At 40.1% G+C, this 27121-nt stretch overlaps 3 protein-coding genes across 3 annotated transcripts in view; 2 read left to right on the top strand and 1 right to left on the bottom strand.

Annotated features, from left to right (window-relative positions):
• Positions 1 to 27121, bottom strand: part of LOC145435525 (uncharacterized) — a 349573-nt gene that overhangs the window by 176017 nt on the left and 146435 nt on the right. The gene's annotated exons all lie outside the window — the stretch shown is intronic.
• LOC145435466 (methylsterol monooxygenase 1-like) lies at positions 8555 to 19581 on the top strand. The gene is made up of 6 exons (XM_080312747.1): positions 8555 to 9231; positions 11864 to 11936; positions 13255 to 13457; positions 15471 to 15585; positions 15863 to 15962; positions 16388 to 19581. The coding sequence occupies exons 1-6, from the start codon at positions 8819 to 8821 to the stop codon at positions 16591 to 16593; spliced, it is 1110 nt and encodes a 369-aa protein (XP_080168873.1). The 5' UTR covers positions 8555 to 8818; the 3' UTR covers positions 16594 to 19581.
• On the top strand, positions 19695 to 25650 carry LOC145435545 (very low-density lipoprotein receptor-like). The gene is made up of 2 exons (XM_080312813.1): positions 19695 to 20761; positions 24268 to 25650. Exons 1-2 carry the CDS (start codon positions 20650 to 20652, stop codon positions 24426 to 24428), a joined length of 273 nt encoding a protein of 90 aa, XP_080168939.1. The 5' UTR covers positions 19695 to 20649; the 3' UTR covers positions 24429 to 25650.

The raw sequence follows: 27121 nt of genomic DNA, 5'->3' as shown, positions 1-27121 counted from the left end.
TTACCGAGTTGCTGTACAGTAGAGATGACTCTACATTAGACCGTGCTGTATACTTCGATTAAAACCACAAGACCACATGTAAATCTATTCGCGCAACTCGATGATGTTGATATAGTGTTACTTGAATTAATTAATACCTATTTACACAACATAAAAATAAAAATTCATGTCGTAGTAAGTTTCTTGAGCTCGTACTTGATGAAAACGAATGGTGACAAGTAGGCTTTGAGTGAAAAAGAATTATTTAGAGTAGTGACAGTTTGTGACCAACGAATGCAAATCGATCATGATATTACAATATATGCTTTCGTCAACATAACGACTTGGCGTAGAAACACTTTCACGTTTTTTGAATAACTGGATTCTCGAGACTTGTTACTTGTACGATGTACCGTTGGTGTGCAAACTATAACGACCATTTTGTATGATAGTATGTTTTACTAGTGAGGATAACCATATGATGACTCACCCCTTTTCGTTAGCAAAGTAGATTGATTTGTGTGTAAGATGTAAGCACCGTAACTAGAAAACATATGCACTCTGTTGTTGGAGTAGCTGATTCATTGCTATGACATGGACATATCCTGAAGCCTTGGTTTGTTGTCTTACGAAAGATGACGCGACCTCGGTGTCGTAAATTGTGTTAACTAAACTCGTATGGATACCACAATTGTGCTGGACTTACACATGGTATTCGTATACTGTACACATACTAACTTATGTGTAAACAACTCTGGTGTTTCTGTTAATACTAGTTCTGTGTTGAACTGCTTGATTATTACGATACATGAGCAACCATTCAGACAATAAAGTTCTTGAGGTATCGAAACAGTTTGAAAGCACCACCAATCATTGTACAGGTTTGTAGCATGAGCGAATATTTTCGTGTAACATGAATATATTTCATATGGCTTTGGTAAGAAATGAGTTATGCAGGATAACCATACACAACCTACAAAAGTAAAACTTGTTGCGTTTGATTGTATACTTTGTATCGATGTCTTTGCGATGTTGAAAGACAGCTGAGTTTGCATTTACATTAAGCGGAGAAACTCAAGTAATAAATTTTACTCGTTTGAAAATATCGATCAATGGAGTAACAGTATCAATATGAGTGGTATATTATTTTTCGCGATATGCAACCAATCTTCTAAGCATAACTTGTCAAAAATTTATCATGTCATAGTCGGTTGTTACGAATTCGAAAGAAATGTACTTCGATTATCACGATGATGGAAATTACGATCAACGCAGTATTTCGAAGTGGTATGTTCAACAATCACTAAATGTTGGTTAGTTAAACGATACATTTACAAGTTTACCGAAATCTTGATTTACAAATAACAGCTTGATGATGTAAAGCTCGACCACTCCACTGTGTTTATTGGTTTCATTACAAGGTGAGTGAAAATTGTTTTCTGTTGGTCAGGTATGATTTGCATTTAGAAAAACGATCTACACCGATTAAGCGACGCTGTTTCATATCTGATGAGTGAGTGAAATTTCCTTATGGTTTGATTTAGCGAGTTAATTATCGGTGATTCAATCAGATACAAGATCTTTAGTGACAGAGTATTGTGATGACATTTACTTTAGCGAATGACAACGGAAAAATTCTCGATTACGTTGTCGGTGTATGTGTTACACAAATAATTCTAGTACACCTAACCATAGGGTACATTTGGCAAACATCGTACAAAGTGTTTCTTTGTGTTGGTAACGACTTTCAGCGGTTTGGTTTCATGTCGGGAATTATTATTTGAGGGTTCAAAAAACAATATCAATCAATGCTACAAATGAACAACAATGCAAAACACGTTTAGTGAATTACAGTGTAGCAAGTACTTCCTTAATATTACGATTGTTGTGCACTAGACATTTCTAGTTGAATTGAATGCGTCGAGCAAACATATTCAATTTACTTTTGTAATGATCAAAGTCTTAGAGTGCAACCTCGTAAAATTTTACGTTTAGCACGTTCTATAGAAAGTGTGAACGGAGTTGAGTATTAATCGTGTACTTGGGATAATGCTTTGATATCAAAGATATATTTTCACACTGTGTAATGTTTCGATTCTCTGTTGTGAATACCTCCAGTAACGACATTGATGTTAAATCCTCACTCTTGGTCATTGTATGCGAATCCTAAACATCGCAACAGTCGGTATGGAAATCGAACGCATGCATACTTTTAGATAGGCGACACTAACAAGTTTATTACATCCGTGAAATACTCTGAAACGTCGATTCGTGATTGTGTTAGCTATATTCATCTTCTATATCTGTGGACACAAAGAATTCTTAACTTTGGTTACAGCTCATTCGTAACGAATTGTTGCGTGCAATCTAGAAAAGCACAAGTCGAAGACGAATGATTTGATTTCAATAAACTAAAAAAAATTCCTTTTGTTTTGATGTTGGATTTAATACAATTTGTATGACTATACCGAATCCGAATCCGAAAGTGCAATGTTACTTTAGTAGAAAAATTGGATGACTCGCATTTTGATATTGATAGATGTGTAGAGTAATATGACTAGTTTATAAAATCTCGGTAATGTTTTTTTTTTTGTCATGTCTGTGATCAACAAATATGTGATCAAGTCTTACCATTCGATATTAACTTTCGCAGTCGGTGTAATTTGTTGAAGTAACAATACCGACGAGTTCAATAATATTCTCCATCGATGCATTCGAATAATCCGTCAGCTGCAAGCGGATTTAAAACTTGATGCTGTTTCGTGGTTAACTCAAGTCAGTGGTCGTGTTTGTGTTGATTTCAGGAATGATCATGACGAGTTGCCTGGGTAGATTAGTTAATGTGGTTGTAACTACGACCGTACAGAGTTGCTGACACCCCAATATCTTTTACGCTGTAATATACGGATTTAATTGTGATAAATTAATTCTCAGTTATTGTTCGGACATTCAAATCTCGTATACTCAAAATATAATATGTCCAAGTCAAATCGTATATGTACCGATTAGTAAATACTTTGTCTTCAGAGTAGTAACGACCTTTACAATCGAATAAAAAAGACCGATCATACGAATACAGCCAGGATGAATTAATTCAAGTTTGTGAGTTGTAGTGATATAATCAAGGAAGTGAAAACTAGATTTTTAACAATTGTTAATGTTGTGAAGAATTCTTGTGAGTATGGTAAGATGCTAAAATATCTCTTTGACAAACGGAAAGCGGGATCGCGAATAGAGTTGCAATGTTTCATTACTTGTTTCAAATCAATGTGCATATAATATCGAAATGGGACTGCGGGAAAGTTGGTAGTCATGTTTGTCAATCTATTTCAATTCAGACTATGTCAAAGTCCAAATATTTTATTTTGGATTATTTGGATTTACCTTTAGTACATCGGCGAATGGATTTAAAGTTGGTAAATTACCAAAATGATTGAATATTATCGGGTTAGAGATAGTTGGTATTGATTCTATAACTGTTAAAACAGCGGCGTGGAATGTGTGAATAATTCAATGTGACTGAAAGTCGGTGTCAGTAATATTCAGATTACGGTCGAATCAAAAGATCACGAAAAGATTTCTCAAATTAATTAGAATTGTACCGAATTAACACATTCAGATACGAATCAACTTGAGCTGTGTAGTAAGTTTCATTCCATTCAATTGATACATTGCTTGAATATTCGCATGATTCTTATCACACAAAGTCAACGACTGTTTCGAAGCGTCAAAACATATAGCGATCGCGTGCAAGTGTCAAATTGTTGGTTTTCGAATCACGGTCTGTGCTGGTACTGTTATTCATTACTTATTACTTAAGAGTAACAACCATCGACATATTACACTATAGCGATTGGGGTGTATGTAATGACAAGACGCGAGAAATGGCTATGTCTTTGGTGTTATCTTGTGAGCGATCGTAGGATTTGTAACCTATTTCACACGTTTTTGAAGTGTTGGTATGTGAGCGCGGTTATTGTTGATATTCGAATCTACGCCGGCTCTGTGGCAAACCAATTACCAAAATATTACATTGCTAACGATAGGCATGTATGTAACAGCGAGTCGCGAGCGATGGTTATGTCTTAGGTATTATCTTGTGAGCGATCGCGGGTGGATTATCTGAATTTACCTTTAGAACATCCTGCGAATGGATTCCGACACCGCACCATAACATTTTTGATAATAAGAACTCAAGGATTTTCAGCCAAGGAATACTTAAATTATTTTGGGTGATGGTAAAAAAGTGAATGATACGATTGTGCGTGCTTTTGTGAAGAGTTTGATTTCACAGTAATGAATTCAACGAATGTGTAATGTGTATACTTGTGATTCTTGTTGCGACTGTGAACAGCAGACTATTCTATAGGTGCGAAACAGTGGTATACAAGGTGCGAATAATCCGATCTGAAGTATTATTCAGCTAGCAATCAATAGCGAGGAAAGACTTAGAACACGATCAGTCATTTGTCACGACTAAACTATGATGTCTTCATGTAGAACCGTGTGAGCGATCCCTATACCTGTAACGCTATCATGTCTATATCAGCTACGTTACCATGTCACCGCGATCATAAGAATAACGATATATTAAAGTCGCACTCGCCGTAAACGTTAGGATTAACTCGAATCGGTCATATATAATAATTTGGGATATACACATTAACTAAGAGCCAATCACGTGACTATTTACTTGATACATATTCAACACCGTGCGAGAGATGCATATACCCGAAAGTACGAATCACCACTACGACACCGGTTGAGCGATCCCTATACCGAAAATGGTCATCGGTTCAAGATGAGTTTCGAGGCACCGGTTGAGTGATCCCTATACCGAAAAGGGTTACCGGTTCAAGACGAGTTTCGAGGCACCGGTCGAGTGATCCCTATACCGAAAAGGGTTACCGGTCGAGAGATGCCTATACCAACCCAGGCACCGGTCGGGTGGAAGGGGGGTCTGAAAGGGTCACCGGTTCAGGACGAGTTTTCGCGGCACCGGTCGGGTGCACCCATAAGAACCAATAGCCGTTCGCGAGCGATCATACTAACTACGGGCGTTGCCCCTCGCAATAACGATAACAGCCGCTATTAACGATTCAGAAAGGTAAGTCAATTGCGTGTGTACCATCGCTAATATGTAACCAGACATAGTTGCACTGACGCAATCCCCACCCGGAATTCATGTCACATTATCCCCTGAAGGCTTGGACTGCTAGGAAATTTTCAGCTTCTAGATTTGGTTAGAATTATAGCTACACACTTTTAGATTACTGAATTCGCGAAAACTTGGAAATTGAATCAGTGCATTTTTCGTTATAAAAGGCAATGACAGAGGATTCGGTTGGATACGAATCGAAATCGAATTAGATTTTCGAATATAGAATCAGGCAACTCGAAAGATGATTCAAGTTTGTTAGCTCTGGATCCGATTTAAGATTTTTCCAAAACGGAACGCGATATATGCGTAGAATTTCAGTTTGCTTTGTATTGAATTGTTGCCACTCTTCCGAGTAAATATTCATCCGGATGCTGACGCGATATTGTTTGAATGCTAGCCAGGGTTGTAACCAAGTCACAAGGCTCCGAGTCACAAGTCAATCTCACTTTTATAGTTTTGACTCGAGTCTAGTCGAGTCATTTCCAATTCACCACCGAGTCAAGTCCGATTCCAAGTCAGCGAGCAGAGGGTTGAGTCCAATTCATGGTATTATGACTCGAGTCCGAGTCCAAGACATTGTGTTGACTGCTCAGTTTTAAGTTAAAGCCTTGTTAAACCCACTTTTTATAACTCTGTTTGGTGATATCGAATGGTTCGCATTTATAACATACTAATTTTCTTCACTTTTAGCAGTTTCTGGTCGAATTTTAAGTACCAGTACCAATAGACGAAATCGCGATGTTGTGGTTACTTAACTATTCTTCAAAAACTGCAATGAAATGTCGGTCTTGACCGTCTGAGTCTCGAGTCATATGATTTGTTTCGAGTCATGCCGAATGACTCGAGTCCAAGTCGAGTCAATACACAGATTGTGTAATTTCAGAAAATGACTCGAGTCAAGTCGAGTCATCATAAAATCGTGACTCGAGTCGAGACAAGTCTTGAATAGACTTGTTTCAACCCTGATGCTAGCATGCGAAACTGATATTATGAATAAGGTTATGGGGGGTTCAGAATCGAAACGATATAGCTCATCCATGAGTGGGTTAGGTACGGACAAAGTTGAATCACAGGTGATAGCAATGGAATTGGCCGTATTTCAATCGGGATTTACTCTGTTATCCATGCGCCTGTAATATTTCGGACTGGCACAATGGTTCGAGTAATCGAATCTGAATCGAGTAGTAATTCTAATGATGAAGTCGAGAAGCGACATACGATATTTCAAGTACTAAAATTATACGCTCCATGACACTAAGAGTAAATTTATCAACACGATACTATTTTTCATTAGGATGGCTGTAAACCTCGATTGATCGTTATCGCATCATACAATATATAAATGTTGGTATTATCAATTTACGTGACGTCACAACACGGCAATAATGAGTCAGAAAACTGTGCTCTTCGACTGGAAATATCGATCTACTTTTTAGAGCTTACATGAAGAGGTGGGTTTTAGTTATCGGTTTTTATCATTATCGACCCAAAAATAAGATACAGGTCTGGCTCTAATCGTGATTACTAAAACAAAAACAGTTGCTCAATGCTCATGCCCCGCAGACGCGATAGTAGCTGGTATAGAAATTAACAGCGGAAGTCGGTTGTGTGTTTAGATCAGGGATATCCCTGGTTTAGATGCACCGCGGTTGGAATTACCAGAATTACCAATCAGAGTCTTCAGACAGCTCATTTTACGTCATCTCACGTCACTGTATGAAATTGCTTATCGGGCCAGCACGATACGGGCTATCTTATATTTAACTATCGCCTTTGGCAATACGGAACAGGGTTACGAAGTAGGCTATCTCTTTTGTCTGGAAAGTAATCATTTTAATGGCTGGGTCGTATTTACAGCAGCACACGCAAAAGTGTGTTCTGCTAAGAATAATTTTGCGCGCGCATAGTATATCGAGTTCCAATGAGTAATAGTATATTGTAGGTGTGCTAAGACTAAGAGACAAAATTAGGCGGGTACTCTTGATTCATTGCCGACAATATCATGCTCTATTGAGTGTCATTGAGTGGCTCTTAAATGTACAATTGTAGACAGCATATACGGCAGTCAACTTCGAGAAATTCAGTTCGGTGCGGTTATATTACATGATCATAGAATATGCTAGATTGCTAGCTAGGTAGATAAAGATTGCATATTTGTCGTGATGCAAAAAGCGTTTGATTCCTAAATTAACACGAGATCATTTTATGCATAATAACAATAATAGTATAATTTGCCGACATCAAACTTTCAGTATGGCCTATAACATGCGTACCTATATTTACTGTAACTTGTGCGGAGAGCATGATTTTCTATGAAGTGGGTGACTGCGTAAGGTAATATATAGATCTGCCACTGCAGAGGTTGATAACAACGGTTTGCGCTGGCGGGGAAATGCAAACGCGCCCTTTGTACGTACCGAACGTGCTATCTAGTGCATAGGTCACGATCGAGCATTTTCTATAAATAAACTGGCTGTGCCTCAGGTGTATTATTCCACAAGCTCCATCCGCTTATCATATTACTCGCCGGGTAGGAGCTATTTAGCCTGGTAGTATTTTGGCATACATACTGATGTTGTACAAATGTACATGCATCAAGTTTTAGTGAATATGTTGTCAACGTCTTCATTTCAAAACATATTCTGCGAAGCTCTGGCGAGTAGGCCTATACTTATAACGTCTGGGATGGTTAATATTGAAGTACACGCTACCAGACTCAATCTAACGAGTGACGTCATAAACCATCACTTATTGTGAATGAGGTAATCGGAAATGCGTTGTTCAATGTTTATCCGCCGTTCCTGTGAATAAGATACGACTCTACCAGACTTGTACAAACTGCCAATCTAGTCAGTGGGGGGTCAACTAACTATCTTTTTATAATATTTCTAGTTCTAGTTGCGAATTTTGAAAAGAGAGTAGTTCTAGTTGCGCGCTCAAAACATTTAGTTGCCGAACAACTACAAAATACGTGTCGTCGTTTGCCGTGAATCGTGATACCGGTGTTCTGTTGTGTGATGTTCTTGCAGCCGTTGTTGAGTCGCTACTAACAGAGACGTAGCAAGGGGTGGATTCCCTATTCTAACTCGAAGACTCGGCCTTTTGAAATGCCAGATCCGAAATTTCTTAGCAATTTACTATTCATGCAGTAGCAGTAATTCGAATTAGTTGCTTCAGGGTTGAATCTAGGTATAGTTGTGTTTTACTTAGTTAATGCGGATCTTACCAAGTCGTCCGTTCTAGTTCTATTTCTAGTTGCGAGTTTTTAATATTGAGTGGTTCTACTTCTAGTTGCGCACTTTGAAAATCAGTTGTTTGTACATAATGTACCGGTACAAGTCCGAACTCAGACACAAAACTATTGTCTAGTCTAGTCTATGCATAGACAGAGGCGGATGTCTATAGCGTCTCAGATCTCATGTTCCCTTAGTGCTGACTTCGCGATATGTATTGCACGGTACAGTGTTGTTGCCAGACGCTGCTGCCTGTCAGCTTCATCACAATGTGTAGTCGTGGCCTCACTTCAGGCTGTGCTACATACAAGGCTGTAGCTGTACGGTATGTCTGTTTGGTGTGAATATTTGAACCTGCCAATGCTTAATCCGTCTACCTACGCTACAGCATATCGTGCCAAACAGGAAGCAATCATAGGCCTGTAACGTACAGTAGGTTGGAAGCATGACTGGAGGCTGCAAGGTTGAAGAACATGAGGAATTGTACCAGCTGAGGAAACTTCCTATCAAAGGCATCCTCTCAGTTGTGACCTCGCCCCGTGCTCTGCTAGCATTTGTAGTCAGTCCTCTCATCGTTGCATTGCTAGGAGCTGCGTCGCGTGGAGATGTATTTCTTTACGCGGTCCTGGCGTGGCTTAAATGGGACGATTTTGGGATTACCACGCCGTCATTTCTCAAAAAAGTTGGCAACGCAACCGAAGAAGCCACGAAAAACATAAGTGCAGGCCGCGACGCCATGACAACCGGTTTGGATGGATTGTTACATCATTATCGCTTGGATAACGTCCACTATATCGTGGCGAGCGCTATACTGTTTTCGTACGTGATCTTTTTCGGCCTTGGTGGATTCTTACAATGGTAAGCGTACGCAAGTCGCAAATAAGCAATTATACATTTGTTGTGTCATCACATTCATCTTTAACACAAACGTGTATGTATACTATTATTTAGACGCGATTTCGAAACTGCATTACGTTGCCTTGGCGCTCTATCTTCGTTGGCAAGTAACTGTGCCGATTTGCAAGGTGGCGATGGTGCAATTTTGTAAAGATACTACTTTCTAAATTACTTACTAAATTTAGAACTTAACACTTCACTCGAATTCTCAGTGAATGTATGCAACTATTTTGTTACTGACCATCTTTTGTTACTGGGCACTTCTAAGAAATTGCCACCAGCAAATGTGTTGGATTTTATAGATTACGACAGCATTTGGTGTTGCATAATTGCTGACATTTTATTTTGCCCGTATCAATGTATATTTTTGCCTGGGGGCTACGCTCGGCGATCAATGATCCGCTGTTTCACACCGTTACCGAGATTAACAATTGTCTTTGGTCCTGGTAGGACGATGTGATTGAAGTTCTATAAAATATAACGCAAGAATCGATATGCGGGATTCGAGCAATATTGAGTTTATGTGATCAAAAAAATCATTTACCGATTAGCTGACCCCGGGATTATAGCAAGCTTACTGAAAACGCAAACAATACGCACTGCGCTCAGACGTTTGACGCATCCGACAAGTCAACAATTCCAGTCAAGAGGCACCCGCTTCATTATCGGTTCCCAATCACGACGAGACATGACGCATGGCCCCGGATAACTGCCCAAAATACACACATTTCTCTGATTGAATATTCTATCTTGTGCATTTATAACATATAGTCTATATATGCGAGGCTGTAACTTTCTTAGACGTTTTAGACCGCGACCCAAATCTGAGATTTAATGGCATCTCGCGACCCAATCCTCACACATCAAAAAGAACACATTATTAATATTGGTACGCTTCATTTTTACGGGCATGTAGCATGACAAATGACATAGAGAACCGAGTACCCGCAGATAACAGTTGTACCTTGTAGGCCATGTAGGCCATGACGGGCGTGTTATCACTAGGGCTGGGCACAATGATTCGAGTACACGAATCTGAATCGAGTAATAATTCCAATGATTCGAGTCGAGTAGTAAAATACGATTTTAACGAGTACTGAAATTTTACGCTTCTCACCACTGAAAGTTAATTTATCAACGAGAATTATAGTTTAGATACTAATTTTCACTGTTGAAGCCACGGAACCTTGAATGGCGGTATCGTAGCGTAAGAAACATATGATACAAAGCTACGAAGGTTGCTGGAAGTAGCACATTTCCGAAGTGCTGATTATCCCACAGCATCGTCACCAAGTGCAATGAAATCGGTATGGTCTAAAAAATACCAAAGTATCTTTTATGAGATGGATAACAGGCATTATATTCTTAGTGGTCGCATAAACGGTACATATTTGAACTTTGACATATTACATTCTGTTATGACGCCATAATGAGTGATACTCGATTACTCGACTCGACTCGGAGCATATTACGTGATTCAGAATCGAATCACTCCGGTACTCGATTTTGCCCAGCCCTCGTTATCACAAATCATATGAATGGGGCAATGGGCGCGAATTTTTTTCACTATCATAAAGGCGGCGTGTCTTGAAAAGTTTGAGAACCACTGGTTTAGAACCTCTGGTAGAGTTACGCACAATCCCCCATTTCTTTTGCCACGCGCCTATTTTAATAAACGGCTTTCGTGAAGGTATTCAGATAACCTTTCAAGATAAGTAGGCTAATTTTAGGTAGGCTTATACACACGCGTTGCAAAATAGATAGGCTGCGAGCAAATAATCTCGCTAATCGTTCTCTTAGCCACATAATGAGCACAATTGATTCCATTCGATTTCGGGCATGGGACGATACGACTATGATTGCTTCCGAAAAGTGCGATTACAATTAGGACTGCATCAAAATTTAGATTATGCTTACAAAAGTAATCAGGATGATTCCCTATTCTTCTATATTGATTTTGCCACCGTGAACGTGAAATTTGAAAAATATATCTCTGGCATATTCGAAGACAACATAAAGTTTGAAATGAGACCGTATCTGTATCACCAGTGGGCAAATTTTTGAACATTGTGACATCATTTGCTTTTACGTCACAATCAAACCATTGTGCAACCTCGTCGCTAACCATTGGTGTCATACGCGCCTCTACAATTCATGCTAATATGATTTATTAGCCGCTGAGTCAGTAATAGCTCTCAAACATTTTAGAGCGCGACCGGGGCATTCGATATCGTAGGCCCCGACGCGACCCATAACTGAGTTCCCTGAAGGTCTCACGACCCAAGCTTCCTATACCCGAAAAATGTACAATGTTTTACTGACATGCATGAAATAGACAAGATACAGACAATCGGGTGCAGTAGACTACCTATAGCTCCACGAAACATGGTTTATGACCAGCTTCCGATTTCTTGGTAAATCTGAATATAATTTACGTAGTCTAACGGTCATTTGGAAGAGAGTATTTAGTACTAGATACAAATATACATATAGTGTAATGGTACATTTATTTTCCGTTTTGCAAAATGCGTGGTAAAACAACACACGCTTCCTAGTTCCTAGTCATTTTATCACATACACATGTGCTTTACAGGCACTATTACATCCAAAAAAAAGATTCACCATCTTCTTGGAAATGCCAACCGAACAGATTTCTCACTACACATGTAAGTTATTACACTATCTTGCCCGCCCGCTGACACCATGTATCTTACATAGTGACATAGATAATGAAAACGGCGGATCAATTCATGCCATGGCCGATTTGATGCGAAACCTATTTCCGAATCGAATCACTTGTTTATAATATAGAATCAGATGATTCGAAAACCGAATCGTCGAACTCAAGTATATGCTGGGTTGATGCGGCGCCAAATTTTATCAAGTAATATATACTCTAGTCAAGTGTCGTAATAATACATACTTTGAATATTATATTCGACTCTAATCATAATATGTTCATTGTTCATATTGAAATGAACCCGAATGTTTTCGGCTGACGCTCGTTAGGGTAATCGTCAGCAACTGCGCCTGCTCTTCGAGCACCAGTTATCCCAGGCGCAAGCATAGTGGCGAAAGGGATCAGTGGCCGCAGACGCCCCCTTTCAAAGCCTGCTTGTGCCAGCCGTTTGTACATTGAAACAGAAGGGGAACAGGTAGAAACGTTTGAAGCAACCGAGATGGCTGCTTTGTGTCCTACGACACAAAGGACCCTATTACGGCGCTTGTGACGCCGTGCTGTGGTGCAATACGCGTAGCACTGTCACAAGCGTTTCGGCGAGAGGTTTACTGCGGTTCCTCCAGGCCCCTAAAAAAATAATCGTCAGCAACTAGTTGAGAATTGGAAAAACATTGTATATCACTATTACTCCTAACGAGTGTCAGCCGAAAATATATGTTTATATGATGGCATGTTGAAGCATGGTTGTAATGACTCGTTTCATGACTCGACTCGAGTCACGATTTTCTGATGACTCGACTTGACGCGAGTCATTTTCTCAAAATACGGGAATGATTCGATTCGACTCGAGTCAGTCTGTGTATTGACTCGACTTGGACTCCAGTCATTGCTCATGACTCCAACCAAGTCATATGAATCGAGACTCATACGGATAAGACCAACATTTCATTGTAATTTCGAAGAATAGCAAAATAACAGCACCATTCATATTTCGTCTATCGGTACTGGTACTTGAAAATGCGACCAGAAACGGCTAAAAATGAAGAAAATTAGTATATTATAAATGCGAACCATTCGATATCACCGAACAGAGTTATAAAAAGTGGGTTTAACAAGACTCTAAGTGGAGTCATAATACGATGACTCGCACTCAACTATGTAGGCCTACTCACTGACTTGGACTCGGACTTGACTCGGTGGTGAATTGAAAATGACTCGACCTGACTCGAGTCAAAACTATAAAAGTGTGATTGACTTGTGACTCGGTGGCCTTGTGTTGAAGTTCTGTGCCTCCTGTCTCTTAGCTGCACCGCCAAGAGGTGCTCCTTGGTGCCTTCAACCTATTCTTGGGCGCTTCATTGTCCGGGGTGTTGGCCACCTTGGTGCTGAACGGATCCGACATCACGACGCTGTATTTCAACGTGGCTGATTACGGATGGACGTACCTGATCGTTACCACCGTCTTGACGTTTTTGTTCCAAGACGCGTCAGCTTATTACATTCACAGGTGGGGAATGTTACTAACTAACTATTGAGACGTAAAAAACGGATGCGATAACGTAGGAAACCCGAATTTTGATGTGGAACGGGTGCCTTTTGTTCACTCAAACACTGTATATATATATTTTTATAAACCGGGGTTGCATAGTCTATATAGCCCACGACCAAAGCTGGTCAAAGTATAGTCATCGTTCGTACTCTACTAGAAGTAGAAGTATACGTGAAATTAGTATTCTACATCTATATCTTTGCCTACTAACTTAACAATTTAAAGTGAAGTTGAAGGAGTATAAATTCATAACCATTTGAGTAAATATACCAATTGGGAACAGACTTGGGCAACTAGATATTTCTAGGCTAATCAGAAGGAAATGCCGGTAATCTAATTCTAATCTAATTTGTGAAATGTTTCCATGCTCTAATTTTAATTGTAATCTAATTTCGAGTTTTTCTGAAAATGCTGCAGAAGAACTGTATAGTGGGAAACGAGCCAAGCTTGCCGTACAGACATTTGCCGCTTTCATGCTTATAAGAATGGGCTTTGATTTGGTACGAACTCGACTTGATTAAATTTCCAAATTTTCGCGAATTCGGTGATTTTATTTCTCGTCTAATTTGAAAGAGACTAGCTATTATCCTAATTCTGATCTAATTTGAAAAAATAAGTTTAGGTAGAATTCTAATTCTATTCTATATTGAAAAAAAAAATGCGTGATTGTGGCTAACACAAAATGACTGATGACAATGTAAAGAGATGTATAATTTTCGAAAATACATCCATTCGTCAGTTGTACGTTGATACAGAAGCTATATTGGTCGATTGTCGTGATATTTCCACATGTAAATGTGACGCAAACTATATTTTCTACTTTACAAAATCCATAATTTAAAAAAGTAATTTGTTAGTGCTATTGTTTATCCACTTGGGTAAGCCATGAAAGTAAACAAAGCCACAATCCAGTACGATGAAAATTAAAATAACTTCTTTATTGACCACTCCTGGTACGATTCAGATCCGTATACCAATACCAACCCATTTTATCTCCGCACGCGATTGCGATTATGTGGCCGCAGAGCATTGTGAGGTGTTTGCTGACATTTCTGGGTCTATTTCAAGCGTGCGACCTTATTTGTTTGCCCGCATGTCCTGCAAATACCATCAATCTACGAAACTCACACTGACCTATGTACAGCGTTAGCATGTCATTATGCGAGTACATATTGCACAATGCATTGCCCTTACTACGGTTGTTTGACAATTTTACGATAGACAAACGTCACAAGGTCAATCGAGGATTCGCTATATCCGCAATGATATTGTAGCGCAGCGGTATGATTCACGGCTGCAGCACCAATGTGTTGCGGGTTTATCTAGGCTCCTCCTCACCACCTGATCCCGTGTCTTGAAAGCGGGCCGTGCTACAAGTCGGCAGATACCGAATCAAAATGAAGACAATAGGCCTGGTGCGACCAATTGACCATGGCAGTCGACAAACAGATGAATAACACGAACAAAAAAAACATAGTAGGGTTACCAGTCTTACCACGTTATCCTTTTTCAAGAAATCGAAAATGTCCTCCGAGGACGCCCGAATCTCCTCTTTTTTGGCAATTCGTTCTCTATAGCTTTGACTGCTATAGGCGACGGGACTGTATGTATACACTAGAGACTGCACCCAACTAAAAAGGCTACAAATGACGCGAAAAAACTGTACATCTATTTATTTCGACAGCAGCGACAGCAAGGATGAACAAAATCTCATGTTAAAGCGGGGTTTTCGGGAGTCGATTTGAAAAAATGACCTTTTTTAGTCAACACAACAGTATTCCCACAAAACATTTTCAAATTACCCGTTATTCCGTCAGATTTGTAAGTCTTGTTAGAATATATTTGTATAATGAAGCTTCCCCTTCAAAAACATAGGTATTTATTGGTTTTGATATCATTAGACTGGTCAATGCGGCAAGCGATCCTGCCCGCGATTTCAATTGATACCCCTTGTATCTATATCTACCTCAGGACTTTGCACTGGCCGTACTTTTACAAAAAGTTCCATAAGATCCATCATCGCTACTACTCGCCAACTGCGTTTGGAGCCGTCGCTATGCACCCAGCGGAATTTTTGACTCTGCAAGTATGGCATCTACTTTTTAGAACGCTACTTAACTGTGCACTTTTCAATCCATTCATTTTTTTACTGCACTTGAAGTAGCTGTGGCATGTCTTGGAGAGCGGTAGAAATTCACGGCATTACCTTTGATTATGACACTCGCTATATTGTAGCCTATGTTGTATGATTCGCTATTTTGAATACAAGCCGTATATATAATACATGCCATAGGATTCTATAGGCCCAACTTGTACGTATGTGTGTTAAGATAGCATATAACTAAGGTTTTATCTTCCTACAGTTCGCCCTGGTGATCCCTATGTTTACCGTGCCCGTCCATTTCGTAAGCTTTCTGGCGTGCGTCATGTACAGCTATTATTACGGCATGATCGACCATTCAGGTAGGGCCATTGCATTTGCTTTGCGACTGAATCTGGTCTGGTAAGTACTTCTTTGAACGCTAACGTCGATAAATAATCTGCGTAAGTTGTGAAGTGCCGTAAATCAGCAGTATCTCTTGGATTATTGCGATGATGGCGTCACAATAGGCCATTTGTCTGATTTGTTTTCTAGTTGTTGTTGTTGTTGTTGCTGTCGTTGTGCTACTACTAAATTATTTTCGAAATGCGCAATTAGAACTAGAACTATAACTACTCCCTTTTTAAAATCCGCAACTAGAACTATGCTCAAAATACCAGTTGTTAATTGACCGTAAATTAACTGGATTGCTAGCTTGTACAATGTACACTTGTACATGTACACTGTACAGTCTGATTATATTGTTCCCGAACATGCATAATTGCATATGCATATCTGATTCGTTTAGGCATCGACCTAGTGGCGTTCTGGCCTTGGCAGCCGCCCGTGCGTTTCCACGACGATCACCACAAGTACTTCCACGTCAATTTCGGCTTCAACACCCTCATTTTCGATCGCTACCACGACACCTTGCGAAAGAAAACCAGGTTTTATTCCGAAGCTATCTTCGGCGGCAAAGGCGCTCAGGCTGCCAATGGGCGAAAGGAGGAGTGATTCAAAATCGGCGTTGGCTATGATGGTATTATCGCCGGAGTCAATGGATGTGATTTTTTGATTTATTATAATCAGTCTAATTTATAATGGCGCTCAATCGGGGCCTTTTCGAGCCTGCCACAGCATGTAGTGTTTTACATATGGTTTTACCTTGAGCTATCTCGATTTCTCAAGCTATATTTTCCAAACCTCTCCCGTGTAAGCTTGTGTGCGAGTGTGAATCATCGCGCCTATAGCCCTGTCATAAGTATTTTCAAGCGCGCGGCTTCTAAATTTTACCTGTAACGGTGTGAAATGACCTTTGGCTATAACGCAATGCGATCGCACCGATTCATTCCAAATTCAACGCACAAGCGGTGAGTTTTAGCCAAAAGCAGAACTAAAAGGCGTTAAAAACGACCCGTCTCCACAAATAAACTAGACAACATCTGTAAATCGCAAAGAGCTGCTCCGCTGGCCTCGACCATAGGCTTTAATCGAGCGAACCACCGTAGAGGGTGCATGGTAAGAATGCACCTTTAGGGTGGTAATAATATTCTGCCTTTTAGGGTGGTACTAATACACCATTTTGCTAACTGGCATAGTTTTGAAGGTCGATTTCTTTTGGGGAAATGCGAATGTTGACTATGATGGTCCGATATCTACACTGAAACCGAAAATCGTGTGTTTTCCCCGATTCCAACCATAATATGGGGTGCAAATCAGGTAAATGACGCAGTCTGGTACGATATTTTGCTTTTACACCCATTCTGAAGGGTGAAACCAGTCAAGCACACCAACAACTATGAAGTTGAAGATACGTCGCAGGGAGAGAGCAGGTTCTGTTTTCATGTGGAATGGGTGTGAAAGAGAAATATCGTTTCAGAAAGTGCAGATGGCTTCATTTGCACCCTACGCTATGGTGAAAATCTGGTGAACACGCCTGTTTACCACCCATATACTTTCAGTGTATACCGTATGGGTCGGAGTCAACCAAAGGCTATTCGTTTATTCGAGTGTATATGCAAATAATCCCTCGTTCAGGAAAATACACGCCATTCGGGTTCAACAATTACAGCCTATGAAATATTCGATTCTGTAGCATTAAATTACATCTGTAACATTTCAGTTTTTATATATTCCTGTTCGCAAGTAGGACTATATGAATCTGTGTACAGCAAATTCGGAATAGAAATTCGACAGTTGCAATTACCGAATATTGATTGGATTACCAGCCTTAATATGTATATTTTAGATTGGCAATAGGTTAAAGTTGAAAATCTGATGAATCTGTGATTATGCAATATCCATTTATCATACATTGCTGTCAATATATATATTCGCATCTATCGAATTTTAAAAGATTTTCAACGTTGGTTTCAGATTAGGAAATCGAATTCCGTATAGCTTTATATGACATGTCCTTTATTCAGCACATTTAAGACTGACATTTTGTGATTTAGGCGAATTTGGCGCCGAATAACGTAAACCATTGCAAATATAATGCCGGCGTGGACTCAGATGGTACGACATAATGCACAGCACAGCAATGTGATTGTCGATAATTTTATATTCTCCTGTTATGCATAAAGTTTTTGAGCAATATATTTTCTTAAATTCCTGCCTCGAACACCATAATCGAGCCGAACGTAGCTATGATGGTATAACCGGAGTTACCTTGTGCGCTCTGCAAATACAGTCGAACATTCGTGAAGCATATATTTTCGTATTTCCGATTGCAATATCTGTGAAATAGAATGACGCACCTCTACATACTATCGTGCTGACGTAATCGTACTGTTGCATTTCCTCAAAATCGTTCTTGATCTTCTGCAACCAATTTAATAAATCAACATTTCCGTGAATTCACTGTTTTATGACTAGTTGGGGCTGGGATATCGAAGGTAGGGGACCTCTCATTTAGATACTTGGGATATTAGTCGACTTGATATCGCTGTTTCAAAGGAGCCATGCGAATTCTCCATTTCATATTTTAAAAGTTCGAAGCAGGAGTTCTGAGGCGTGTATTTGTCAACTCCTCTCAAAAATTACATCGGAGCTCAGTGGTTCAATCACTGGTGTCACAATGTACAGGCCTACGTACGTAGTCGACAGCTGTCTACTATACCAGGCGAGTTTGTGCTGTTGCAGACACTTCAACACCAACGGACTCCAACGTCAGGGCTTATTTAGGTTAGCAGGTCTATTCCCTAAAATCTAGGGTTACCATATTTTGGAAAAAGGAAAGGAGCACACTTTAAAAAAACCTTAAAAGTTAGTTTCCCGAAATTGAAAGAAGCTGATTTTGAAATAGTCACTGGAAATCTTGTTTTGATTTTAATCGACTTGTGATTGTGATTGTCAACTCAAGAGCTCCTATCTAAGTATTGGAAGTTTATCTAGGCTCCTCGCTACGTGACAAGCGGGAGCGGTGTCCTATAAAAAGCCTAGAAGTGGACCGTGCTACGATTCGGCAAACACGGAATCAAAAATGAAGAATATCGGTCTGGTGTAAAATGACCACAATGAAACGCCATGAACATAAAAAATCGATTTTAAACGAAGCGATCATTCAAATCATGAATATTTGGATTTTTATGGTTTTTACTCGTAACAAAAACAATAAAAGAACATGGGATAAATGAAGACCATGCTAATCAAGGCAATGCAGTATGTTGCATCAGTTCAATAATGCGCGGCTCGGAATCACCATTCCATAGTTGAAAAAGTTCAACCCAACATGCTATAATGCTGGGTCGATAGCTATTTTAACAAAATATCTACGCAGCCTACTATAGCTGTTGAACCTACTATTTTGAGGGCTCCAACCGTGCCATATCGTATACGTCGGCTATATTAAGTGGTAATTGTCCGTAGGCTCATACAATATGTTTTGGGAAATTATGGCATGATTTTACAACTTGAAAAAACAAAACAATTTTTTTAAAGGCCTCTGCTTGAAAAACTGTTTAAAACATGTTTTAAACAAAAATGCAACCCTAATGAAGGGGCTAAGAAGGAGAACAGAGCACTCAATGACTTCATTCACGTATTCAACCATGCCAATTTAGTAACATGCCTATCCCCTGTCTTGTGAATGCATTGAATTTAGTTCTTGTTGTTGTGTGATTGCAGGTCAAGCTCACAGCAGAAAGAGTCACTAAATATATACAAACGGAAAGATGAATATTTCGAGCAATCTTTTGTAACAAAGCAAGTAGAATTTTTGTGATTGTTGGAGGTGCATGTTCGTTAAGTGTTGCGTTTTTAAGCAGCCTGCACCATGTATAGAGTGGTCCGAAGTCGAAATGCAAAGAATTTCAACCAGAGAAGTTATAATCACTTGAAAAGTTGTAATATATCAAACAGATTCACAGTGATGAGCCTACCAAGGTTCGTTTTTGAACGTGTACCCCCAAATTTCTGAGGTTCGCACATGGAACGCGACTGTGAACCTTACATAATACGTGATTCAGAATCGAATCACTCAGGTACTGGATTTTGCCTAGCCCTGGTAATTGGCAGAGACATTGCCGATGGACAATAATAATTATAAACTAATTGTAGTTTTACTGGTTTAAAAATACGTCAGTGTTGTGAAGAGTTGTGTTACTAGCTGCTTGTGTCAATGTTTGTATTAAGTATAGCGAATTATACCATGAGTTTTGCTAATCAACATGGTTTTTCTAAGGCTTTGAATGTTGCATATTGGAATCAACACAACTAGAGGATGTCGCTTTCTTGTTTCTGTGTGTTATAACTGAAATGTAAGTAAAAACCGGGCCGGAAATGTTTTAGCATCTTTCCAGCTCGGATGAGTTCGTTATGAAATGTTACTGGCTTTTGCATGGAATTGTGTTGTAGTAACAGGCGTTAATCTTGCATTGAACTCCAGCTTACATTTGTAACTCATTGTTTTAACTGGAATGCAGCCAATGATTGTTTCGTCACTGGAAATGGAATAACTTCCTACTGCCTGCTGGATTACGACACTGTTGTTTACCAATAACCTGTCGATCAAATTCCTCCTCGGAGCCGTTTTATGACTGCAAGGAATCAAGTCCCATTTTTATCTGAATGGGAGATTTTATGGACAACCATTGTTTTGGATTTAACACAAGGACGAGTGTTTTATCGACAGCCCTTACTTTGCTCGTTTATGGCGGAATATGGGCAGTACCTCCCACTGGTAAGTAGCACTGACTTTTTTATGAAGCTGAACTAGTGCAGACTGTCATTGTAAAAGTATTCAATAATGCATAACCTATATTATGGCATCTGGTATTTGCATCATATATTCATATTGAACTAAACCCCAACACTTTCTGCTGACACTCGGCAGGAGTAATCGTCGGCGACTAGTAGAGAATTGGAAAGAACATTGTATTTGTATATCAACAGTCGTATCGCCAAATATATCGTCATCGGCACGAAATTTAGAATAATCGCTGGTTTTCGTTTAATCGTTATTGGTCAGTTTAGTATTTTATCAATGTTATATTGATGATATGTTTAATATCCAAGATTACAATAAGTTCATCGTGGCTTTGTGTAGATTTTGTGTACCGACTGTTACCTCGGACGCTGATCGTAGCCCGTGCGACTGATTGATTGCTCGGTAATTAGTTCGAATGTGTTGGTTGATGGTTGTGAATATTGGCACACAGAGCCACTGGCGTAGCAGCATGTGCGGCCGCCCCTGGCTCTCGCTTGAAATGCCGCCCCCCTAAGTAGACCGCAGCAAATTTCGACATAGATTCATGTTCAAGCAATCTTTTCAATGAAAATTATTACATAGGCTATAATATAACGCGTCTCAGTCTCACCGTCCCAACGTTAATAAGGCCAAAAATATTAAAGACAAGAAATAGCGAACGAATGTATTTTTGTCAATCTGTAAATTGCACAATTATTACCAACTTAAACAGTTCCTAGGACCCGTTTACTTCACAGCTATCTCGGTCTTAGCTCTGTACAAATCGTGACCCAGAGTATAGATCACTAACCTATGGATAGATGGGCAACTTAGTTGTCACACTTGAATTCCCGGACAAGCCTCCTGCTGAGACAACTAAGAGCAGCATATTTGGTCATATGGCCATGGCCAATTGGCCATCCTATAGTTGGCCAGGCTCTCCGAGCGCTCAAATGTAACAGTACTGATCTTAATAGAAAGCTATTGTTGTCCTGATTCCGGAAATACAATTTAAAGGTTGGTCAGAAAATCGGCATTGTTCCGAATAATCGCTCGATATAATTTCCATCATCATGGTCAATTGGTCATCGTGTTGCGGCACTACGATTGTTAGGAACAATCGGCCTTATTGACGGCTATTTTGGAATGGTTCCATTGCTATGTTAACATATTCGGAATCAGCGCGACACTAGCTTTCGATTGAGAGCAGTTTGATTACATTTTAGCTCACGGGACGCCAGCTATAGGACTACCAATTACGCTGCTTTTAGCCGGCTGTGTACAGTGTACACTGTGCACTGTGCAGCCTCATTTTGCCGCCCCCTAGAGCCTGCCGCCCCTGGCGCAGAGCCAGAACCGCCAAGTGGCTGCTACGCCACTGCACAGAGCTCGTGTGACCAGTGGAGATGTCGTTTTTGTTGAAGCGTTGCTGTTATGGTTGTTGTGTCTTTATTCACATAACAAAATAAGTCACCAAACAGAAAACTGAGCAACGCAAAGGCGCCAATTAGTAAACACTAGAAATGATAACTAGACGTGACTATACTGACGTAATGCACGACAATGGCATTTTCTGTTATCATCTTTTAAATATACTTGGAAATATTCAGCAAGTAACGTGTTGCATTTCACAGCTCCAATCTGGCTTGTGATATATTTGTTCTTGACATAAAATACATTTTGTATTTACCTATTTATTCAGTCAATAATGGTTCAGATGTTTATTGCTCTCATTTCACGTTTATGTGGATTTCATTCATTGGCGCAGATCAATTTCCTACCAGGTCAAATATATTGGTACTGTAATTCTCTCCACTTTGATTGATGCATTAAATGTGATCTTGCCTCTCGGTAACATTGATAGGATTTAATGGCACTAGGGCCAGTGGCCCAGGACCATATGCTGCCGCCCCTGGCTTTCGTTGAAAGTGCCGCCCCAAGTAGACTGCAGCAAATTTTGAAATAGTTTCATGCTCAAGCAATCGTGATCAAAATAATTACAAATCATTACAAACGATAGAGATGTATCAGCCATTCTCTTGGGTAGGACTACTTTTGAACTGCCACGAAATACAATGCTTCTGTAGGAGTTAAACATTATACAGAATATGCATTTACTGAACTATGATAGTGTGGGTGTATTCTTTACCGTTGTACACAACTGTGTTTCAAAGCTTTGTTGATTAAATCTACAAGGCGTATTATATGGAAATACTTATCACACCGTGACTTTACACACATTTTTACTCAATTTGGTTAGAAGATAGCTGTTAGCTAATACTTCGAATTCAGAGGTGTCTCCTCGTTGGTTCAAAATCTGGTATTTGTCAAAAAGGGGCGTCAGTGCATATATTAGCAGTGTTGGGATGACTCGAGTCATGACTTGACTCGAGTCAGACTCGAGTCACCTTTTTCGTATGACTTGACTTGACTCGAGTCACTTTGTTAAAATGACTTGACTTGACTTGACTCGGCGTATCAGAAATGCGGATTGACTCGTGACTCGAAGCAAAATTCACGAGTCAATTTCAAGTCATCAAGCAATCGATGTCCATAAAAATCACAGTATCTTGCAATCGGTTTGTTCGCGAAACGCTGGTGTAACCCGTGGGAGCGACCAATCATTCAATGATCGCGCGTTTTACTGAGCTACTATTGTTCTCTCACAAATAAATTGACTGCTTACGAAGTGGTCGAAGCGGACAGCTTATGCTGTCGTAAACTAGTATAGTAAAGTATTTTAATAGAAAAATATCTATTACTGTTCTCTGTATCTGAACCAAACCTGTTTATTGAAATTAAATTCGTAGATAGTTTATATAGTCCTCGACCATTGGCGCAGGCTCGAATTGTATCATATCCATTTGTAAATGGGTAATGTAATGCATCTTATCAATTCGTTTCTGTATTCTCTATATTGGCTGGTAACTATAAACTGAGGCTATGCCATTATAATTGCGTAGTTTAGCATTTCTACGTATATGTAAGCAATACAGCGCCGTCTTACGTGTATATTTAACTTCATATTCGTTCATCGGTTCAAAATCAATGACCAGTAAATCTGTATTTCAGACAGCTAACAAAATGCAATGGCGTTGGCATTCGAAAAGGCAACTTGACTTGAAATGTGACTTGACTCGACTTGACTCGAGTCACCTCCAAAATCGAGTGACTTGACTTGACTCGAGTCACCTTGGGAAATCGATTGACTTGACTTGACTCGAGTCAAAATGTGCAATGACTCGAAATGACTCGTGACTCGAAGGCAATGACTTGATCCCAACACTGATTAGGTCATTGCCTTTATTAAACACTTTATATTGTTATTTTGGAAGACTTGTAGGCACTCAGATTTAGACAGATTCGAAAATTAATCATGGATTTAGATGTGGGATTGTCTTTGAATCAAAAATATCCAGAAATGGGTTTGGATTTTAAAATATTACGCTAATTTCTGACGTGTATGTACCATCTTGTGAATTTCGATGCATTTTTCGCAGATATTGAGAACTACGAGGCTCCGACTGTGTGTGAAGACGAATCGTATTTCGCTTGCAATAGCGGCCATTGTATCATGTCCAATTGGAAGTGTGACGGCGACGAAGATTGCGTTGACAAAAGTGACGAAGACCCTCTTCTTTGCAGTCTGTATATTTTGTAGCATTTGACACCAGTCGCGTAGCCAGAGGGGGCTTTGGTGGTCGAACCCCCATTTTGAAACTCGAAACCCTGTCTTTTCGCAATCCCCATTCTATCGACAATAATCAGTTGTAAATGGGTACGTCGTGTTAGCAGTGTTGCGTGCTATCAATTAGCGAGAAGCGCGTTGCCAGTTAGCGAGAATCGACGGTGCACACTGCACAACAGCACACGATAGCCTGCTGAGATTTTTTTCATATACCTCCGCTATTGTCACTGGCCTGATTCATCGCGTAGAACAGGCCTGGTGCGCGCGATATAACCGCTGGCCTGAGCAGTATCTGCTGCAATAGGTCTCGTGTTCACAATTTCTTCGCATGCGTGAACAATTGCGTCGAACAGGCTCGGTGCCCACGATATTAACGCTGGCACGAACATTGAACAATCGCATCTGTTACAGGCTTGGTGCGCAAATATCACCGCTGGCCTGAGCAATCCGCGTAGTACAGGCTCGGTGTGCATGATATCATCGCTGGCCTGGACAATCGCGTCTACACCTACATCAAGCCTCGTATGCTTTGGCTCTTATCCCTTCATGGTGCCGAGTAGAGACGGTACCTTTAGGTGTATACTGAATTGGTGATTTACTGACTAGCGATTGCCATGTCTTTCTGGTCCACTAGTGACATCGCGACATCCAATCTCAACTAACAGACTTCAACATGCGTAATTGAATTCAGCAAATATTAAATCGTAACGATCAAAAGATGTGCGTTGAGTTAGGCTCGAGATATCAAAAGAAAATAAAGTTCGGATTCACCTGAAATCGGTGCCATGACAGAACAAATTCCACAACAGACTTGGACATTTTGATTTGCGAAAAACGTCGCCAAGGTTTCGTTTAACGCAATGCGTATTTTTTGTTCACGAGAGATCAGGGACACGCTAATCGACGGCACTGCCGGACTCGCTGGTAAACTTATCATACGCGCAAGTTCGTCAACATAAGAGGCTTGTATATCATTGTATTACAGCATGTACCCATGCACGATTAGTTGTCCGTCAACTAGACTTGTCAACTAACTACTGACTTTTGGTAATTCTAGTTATGGATTTTCAAAAGTGAGTAGTTCTAGTTGCTAGTTTCGAAAAGTGAGTATTTCTAGTTCCAGTTACGGATTTTAAAGAGTGAGTAGTTCTATTTGTAGGGTTTTGAAAAATGAATAGTTCTAAGGGTGCCAGTTATAAAAAGAAAGAGTAGGCTATAGTTCTAGCTCTGGTTGCAATTTGGGCTGCTCTGGGGCTGCCAGTAAAACTGCACTCAATCCACTGCAGAAATTACAGCATAAAGTTCTCCGAATCATAGCTAGGGCCCCAAAGGGGCCTGGCTGCCCATCCAATAAGTCGCTGCTGAAGAGATTTGGCGTCCTAAACATAGAAGGTATGCGGAAACTAGAAATCGCCAAGTTTATGTATCAGTTTCACTGCGGTCGTTGCCCCGAATATTTCAATGACTTCTTTACCTCGGAATCAAAAGCGCACAAGTACAACACACGCGCGTCCACGTCGTCCAAATATCATATGATCGACCGAAAAGATCATCGCTCTATCAAATACGCCGGACCTGGTGTGTGGAACAGTATCCCGCTGGCCATCCGGCAGTCGACGAGCATGTCCACATTCAAGTCGAAATACAAGCAATTACTACTAAATAAATACAGTCCATCCTCAAGATTACCGGACCACGACTGACCTATCGATCTCGCTTCCCATGACATGCTGCCCTATTTCTTGTCGCTTCCTTTTTCTATACTATCCTTCTTACTTTCATTCATTCAGTGTGCATGCCTCCTCTTTACATCGCCTAGCCCAAGGTGGGTGTTTGATTCCATAGACAACTCCTAGTCGCTTCGACATCTTCTTTTCTTTTCATTGTATCGCATTTTTTGTGGTGCATTCAACTGATAAAATTGCTAATAAACCAATGATGATGATGATGATTTTTGAAAAGCGAGTAGTTCTAGTTCTAGTTACGCATTTTGAAAATCCAGTAATGTGCCGACTACTAACCAGATCGGTAGTTTGTACAATACAGGTATGACTTCTTGGCTAGAAGTCCCACCAAACTCCTAATTGATACAAAATATCATGCACTAGTCTAAATCCGCTTTCAACAAAATAAGGTTTGAGACCCATTTTTCTCACCTATACCAGAAAACTCTACGTGTGGCGCGGACGGCTTCGAGTGCACCGAGTGTCATTGCATACCGCAGTCTTGGGTCTGCGACGGGGACGTAGACTGCGCTCGCACTGGCGCGGACGAAGCCCCGGACCTGTGCCCATCGCGCAAGACACTGTGTGAAGAAGACGAGTTTCTGTGTGAAGACGGCGGGTGTGTCCTGGAGGACTGGGTGTGCGACCATGACGCGGACTGCCCTGATGGGTCGGATGAGAACGCGAATTGCTGAGAGTATGAGGCGGGGCTATAGGCGGGGCAAATTGCGGTACTAGTCAAAGTTTTGAAAAGTAAAATTATGAAAAGTAAAAAGCATGGCTTCGAAAAGTAGAAAGTTGTTCCTTGAAAAGTAAAAAAATTGTTCTTTAAAAAGTAAAAAGTAGTGCTTTAAAATAGTTTTGAAAATTAAGAAGTAGAGCTTCAAAAAAATTTCGAAAATAATCAGTAGTGCTTCAAAAGAATTTTTGGACGTAAAATAC

The sequence above is a fragment of the Botryllus schlosseri genome, chromosome 1 (genome assembly GCF_051294905.1).
Source record: "Botryllus schlosseri isolate E-star chromosome 1, Bs_hap1, whole genome shotgun sequence".
Classification (NCBI taxonomy): Eukaryota; Metazoa; Chordata; class Ascidiacea; order Stolidobranchia; family Styelidae; genus Botryllus; species Botryllus schlosseri.
Note: the sequence above shows the minus strand (reverse complement) of the source record. Positions and strands in the feature narration are given on the sequence as shown.

What these genes read in the sequence shown, in the direction of transcription:
- LOC145435466 (XM_080312747.1), top strand. Translation starts at nt 8,819, where the DNA reads ATGACTGGAGGCTGCAAGGTTGAAGAACATGAGGAATTGTACCAGCTG. An exon ending in TCAGCTTATTACATTCACAG is followed by an intron (nt 13,458 to 15,470) that starts GTGGGGAATGTT and finishes TATCTACCTCAG; the next exon opens with GACTTTGCACTGGCCGTACT. An exon ending in CGGAATTTTTGACTCTGCAA is followed by an intron (nt 15,586 to 15,862) that starts GTATGGCATCTA and finishes ATCTTCCTACAG; the next exon opens with TTCGCCCTGGTGATCCCTAT.
- LOC145435545 (XM_080312813.1), top strand. Translation starts at nt 20,650, where the DNA reads ATGGGAGATTTTATGGACAACCATTGTTTTGGATTTAACACAAGGACG. An exon ending in ATGGGCAGTACCTCCCACTG is followed by an intron (nt 20,762 to 24,267) that starts GTAAGTAGCACT and finishes CATTTTTCGCAG; the next exon opens with ATATTGAGAACTACGAGGCT.